This window comes from Rhagoletis pomonella, unplaced genomic scaffold (assembly GCF_013731165.1).
Source record: "Rhagoletis pomonella isolate Grant_MI unplaced genomic scaffold, Rhpom_1.0 Rhpom_scaffold_00003, whole genome shotgun sequence".
NCBI lineage: Eukaryota > Metazoa > Arthropoda > Insecta > Diptera > Tephritidae > Rhagoletis > Rhagoletis pomonella.
Window position 1 is genome coordinate 99,820,942 of NW_023458557.1, and position 4,645 is coordinate 99,825,586.

Below are 4,645 nucleotides of genomic sequence, written 5' to 3' on the forward strand. Positions count from 1 at the left end.
TCAAGTATAAACAATCAAGAATCATGTAATTTCATCAAATATACCAAGCATACATATTCTTGACAATGAATACTGTAGTTCTTAAACTTATGACGATTTATATATTTTCAAATGAATCACAAGGCGATGGCATACTAGAAGATTGTTTTTGAGCATCCTCGAAATCCCACATGACCCGCATAAGTTTTCTCATAGCTTCATCCCTAAGATTGCTATTTAGTTTGCGAAGTTTAGTCGCCATCAGCGAGCAAAATATATCGCATTCGTTATTTTCGAAGGATTGCTCCACTTTTCTCAGCTTAGTCACTGTTGAATCGTTTTCCTCCCTGACAGTTTCATGCTTTCTTTTAGGATTTTGATTTTCATCTTCTCCGCCATAAGAATTTTCACATTCTTTTGCATCTTCATATTCTTCGTCTTGCGAGGTTTGCACAACAGTAATTTCCATCAAGGAATCATCACTTTCACAGGGGAACTGCGAAAGTAGAACATTGTTATACAATCATCAAGTAACATCGACTATGCTATTCGACTTACCGAAGAAATTTCATTGCTACATGTTTCGTTTTCCTGGCAGGTATCGTATACAAACTTCATAGCCTTTAAAAAACGCCAATTTGAAAAGTAAACTCGGTTGCTGCCGCTTGCGTGACTCTCCTTAATTTTTCTCAACTCGGCAGAACAGTGCGTTCGTAGGCTCTTCCACTTTCTTTCTATATCACCCTTCTCCATACCCATGTTTTCAGCCACTTGGCAAATATCTTTTTCTCTTATGCTCTTGAGTCTGGAATCTTTTGTAGACTTGTCCCACAAAGATGGATGTTCTTTGTATTGTTGAATTAGTTGATAAATAGATTGGGGGCTCCATTCCCGTTTTACTTCGCTAGAAGGAAAATCAAAAAAATATACAATTCTCAACATTGAAAAATAAAAAAAAATTATTACGTCGAAATAGGGAATTCTTCAAGCATGGTTTTCTCTAGCTCACAATTCGACAAGGTCAGATGTGTATTCTCATCGTCTTCAGAGTCGTTACCCTGATCGAAAATCTAAATACATATTTTACATAATTTGTTAGTAATATTTCAATAAGAGGAAAAATTGAAAACTATTTTACTCACATAGCAATATTCTTTGCTTTCTTCCGCATTGCAGCTATCATACAGAAACTTCAGTGGTCTTAAGTAGCGCCAGTCCGAGACATACAAATCATCTATACTTTTACTTTTTCGCATTTTATTCAGTTCTGATTTGAATTGGGTACGTAGAATCCTCCATTTCTTTTTAATATCCTCTTTTGGTATTCCCATCAATTTGGATATCTGTGAAAGAGCTTCATCTTTTTTATAATTTATCTTAAACTCTTCATCATTTGGATTCCACAGCAACGGATGAGCTTCGAAATAGTGAATAAGTTCAACAATTCTCTCTTCGCTCCACTTATTATTTTCCACCTCACTGCCAGGAAGGAAAAGTAAACCTTAGAAAGCCTCGAAACTGATAACAAAAGGAAAAAAATGTATTTACCTTTTCTTACCATCTCCTGACGATTGGTTGCTTTCCTCATGTCCGCTCACACTTTTGTGATTTGTATCGACAATAGTTTCATTATGATCTGACTCGTCGCATTCCATTTTAAGCTATATTTAATAAGAGAAGTTATTGTAACAGTGATTCAATTTTAGCTTGCGAATTACTAACTGGGCTCATTGATTCTTTGATTGTTACTTGACTATGGTTACGTTTTTGATATAAAAAACTCATATAGCCAAAATATCGCCATGGTGAAACATACTCTTTGCCTGTCCTCTTGCTTGCCTCAATTTTATTCAGCTCAGATTTATAAATGGTGCGAAGACTTTTCCACTTTTTATCTATGATAGCTTTTTCTACACCCATAGAGTTCGCTATGAAACGAATATCCTTTTGTTTTTTTCTCTTCATCCTATACTCATGTGAATGCAGATCCCACAGAGACGGATGCGACTTAAACAACTCTATTATTTTGATCATATCCTTTACGCTCCATTTGCCCATTTTTCTGCAACTGTTGAAAACCCTGTAGTTTTTATATTTGTGTCGAAACGATTGTCAAGTATGTATTCCTCGCTTATTTAAAGGTGGATATGGGCTTGCTGATCGCTGTGAAAACGGATAGGGCGTTTGCTGGAGAGCTTTGGCAGCAGAATCGCAGGACTATGCGGTAAATCCAATTAAAATCCGAAAATATGCAAATCTGAAAACATGCATTTCACCCCTTAGCATTTTTATTTGTAACAAAGAAATTGTATTTTTCCTACTTTAACTGTTTGCAGCAGTAATTAAATATATAAAATAAGCGCCTCAATCTTTCCTATTTTCTTCCTTTGTAAAATGCAGAAATATGTACAACAAGATTGCCAGCAAGTTAATTAAAATGGATGGCCGAATCCAAGGCGCAATCAGTGTTGCCAGTTTAACTATTTTCCTTCTAGACTTAGACTGCTTTTACACAGTTCAAGTATTGAATTCAATTCTGCTCGCATGTTGAAGAGAGGGGGTGAGAAGAAAAGGGACGAGTACACATGCGTCTGTACCGTCAAGTCGTTTCAACTTTCTTGCTTTGCTTTTGGCATTTTCGTTGCTTCCCATTTAAAGAACCAAAACCTTGACTTCAACAGAATTGAAACGTGTAAAAGAAAATAGAAAACACAAAAGAGAATGTGCAAGAATTGCTTTCAAGTACTTGAATCATGTAAATCGGGTGTTAGCCAAAGAACGTAAATGTCTGGATTAACGTTTTGTGCATACGTTCTTTGATATACGTTGTTAGACAAATCGACGTGCAACCGCCATGTCATGGCGCGCTTCTATTACAATTGGCTGTCAAATATCGCAACTTCTATTACTGGCAAATGCCAAAAATGCCAGGGCTGATTTTTTGACACGAGTTTGGTTTCTTTTTGCTTCCTTTCCTTCTCTGTTTCTACTCAAAATGGGTGAGTTCGGCTTTTGCTTGGTGCTAGAATTTTTCAAGAAAATCCCAATACATCGTGCTGTTAAAATGTGGAAACATTTTAAAAATGTTTATAAAGTAACCATTAGAATGTGAGGTATGATATATTCAACTTATTTCAATTGTGAAGTCGCCATTGACCAAATAAATTATGGGTGATTGGCAGAGACCAGAGCTGGAAATATCAGCGAAGTTTGAAGTGATAGTGTGCGGATTTTCTTGAAAATTCATTTGTAATTTTTGAAGTAAGAATTTGCAATCTAACAAACTTAATTATATTCCTAGGTATTAGCCGCGATAGTGCTCATAAGCGCCGCTCCACTGGTGGCAAACGCAAGTCGCTCCGCAAGAAGCGCAAGTTTGAGTTGGGTCGCCCAGCAGCCAATACCAAGGTAAGGAAAAGTATTGCATCTTATGAGTTGCAATGTTGTATACTACTCACTCAACTAGGTATACTGATGATTAACTACGTTAACTGTAAGCGCGTTCAGTTCCCTTTGGACCTGTACAGTTTTTGATGAATGCATAATTATGTTCGGACTACTGATATACATAAATATATTACATACAACTTGTCATCTATTTAATAAAGCTTCGAGTAACCGTTATCAACTTTTCATTTTAGCTCGGTGCTCCACGAGTTCATAAAGTACGCACACGCGGTGGTAACACTAAATTCCGCGCACTGCGTCTAGAAACCGGTAACTTCGCATGGGCGTCTGAGGGCATTGCTCGCCGCACTCGTATTGCCGATGTTGTCTACAATGCCTCTAACAATGAATTGGTGCGTACCAAGACTTTGGTAAAGAACAGCATTGTTGTCATTGATGCCACACCATTCCGGCAATGGTATGAGTCGCACTATGTGCTGCCTTTGGGACGTAAACGTAATCCCAAACACCAGAAAACTGAAGATGAGAACGATGTACTGAATAAAAAGCGCAGTGAAAAAGTGATGAAAAAGTACTTGGAACGTCAAAAGTTTGCTAAAGTTGATCCTGCATTGGAAGATCAATTCATCTCTGGACGTATCCTTGGTAAGTGTGTTTTAAACAGAAACAGAAAAGATCGAATAAAAAATGATGTTAATATCTTAAGCGATCCAAACAATTTTATTGTACCAAACTTGTTCTAAGTGCGGTATAAGCCTGTTGGGCGTGATAATAGCTTGTCATAGTTACTCTGATTTTACTTTGAACTTTTCATCTTGTTTCTTAAGCTATTTTTATATTTGCTAATATTTAATTTTAATTGTATTTTACAGCCTGCGTATCATCCCGCCCGGGTCAATGTGGCCGATCTGATGGATACATTCTAGAAGGCAAAGAACTAGAATTCTATCTTAAGAAAATCAAGTCAAAGAAATAAACACCCGTCAAAATTCAACTGCAATTTGACTAAATTTCTACAAAAACTAAAAAATTAATGAATGCTGCGTTTTTTGTAACATTAAAATGTGTGTCGTAAAGCTGTTCACTCAAACTGTTTCTCAAACAACATAAACAAAAATTCATCTCATCTTTACTTTCACACTACTCACTACCTCATCTTACCTGCTTAAGTTTTCAGTTGCTGTTTTTAAATTTCTTTTCTCTCGACATTATCAAACAAAAGACTTCAATCAAAATTGTACCAGGTAAGTCTGCATCT

The 4,645-nt window shown here is 36.5% G+C and overlaps 2 protein-coding genes and 1 non-coding gene across 3 annotated transcripts; 2 read left to right on the plus strand and 1 right to left on the minus strand.

The window, feature by feature from the left end:
* LOC118735975 lies at positions 1-2,522 on the minus strand. The gene is made up of 7 exons (XM_036466058.1): positions 2,301-2,522; positions 1,702-2,236; positions 1,528-1,640; positions 1,122-1,458; positions 946-1,049; positions 538-883; positions 1-475 (listed from the first exon to the last, which is right to left on the minus strand). The coding sequence occupies exons 2-7, from the start codon at positions 2,035-2,037 to the stop codon at positions 98-100; spliced, it is 1,614 nt and encodes a 537-aa protein (XP_036321951.1). The 5' UTR covers positions 2,038-2,236; positions 2,301-2,522; the 3' UTR covers positions 1-97.
* A 364-nt stretch (positions 2,523-2,886) lies between these two features.
* Positions 2,887-4,421, plus strand: LOC118735977 (40S ribosomal protein S8). Its single transcript, XM_036466059.1, has 4 exons — positions 2,887-2,978; positions 3,281-3,387; positions 3,621-4,032; positions 4,260-4,421. Exons 1-4 carry the CDS (start codon positions 2,975-2,977, stop codon positions 4,361-4,363), a joined length of 627 nt encoding a protein of 208 aa, XP_036321952.1. The 5' UTR covers positions 2,887-2,974; the 3' UTR covers positions 4,364-4,421.
* LOC118736695 lies at positions 4,137-4,183 on the plus strand. The gene has a single exon (XR_004992765.1). It is a non-coding gene; the product is annotated as a small nucleolar RNA R442 (small nucleolar RNA).
* Positions 4,422-4,645: the final 224 nt, after the last annotated feature.

What these genes read in the sequence shown, in the direction of transcription:
- LOC118735975 (XM_036466058.1), bottom strand. Translation starts at nt 2,037, where the DNA reads ATGGGCAAATGGAGCGTAAAGGATATGATCAAAATAATAGAGTTGTTT. An exon ending in AAAGCAAAGAATATTGCTAT is followed by an intron (nt 1,050 to 1,121) that starts GTGAGTAAAATA and finishes ATATGTATTTAG; the next exon opens with ATTTTCGATCAGGGTAACGA. An exon ending in GTAGCAATGAAATTTCTTCG is followed by an intron (nt 476 to 537) that starts GTAAGTCGAATA and finishes CTACTTTCGCAG; the next exon opens with TTCCCCTGTGAAAGTGATGA.
- LOC118735977 (XM_036466059.1), top strand. An exon ending in GCCCAGCAGCCAATACCAAG is followed by an intron (nt 3,388 to 3,620) that starts GTAAGGAAAAGT and finishes TTTTCATTTTAG; the next exon opens with CTCGGTGCTCCACGAGTTCA. An exon ending in CATCTCTGGACGTATCCTTG is followed by an intron (nt 4,033 to 4,259) that starts GTAAGTGTGTTT and finishes TGTATTTTACAG; the next exon opens with CCTGCGTATCATCCCGCCCG.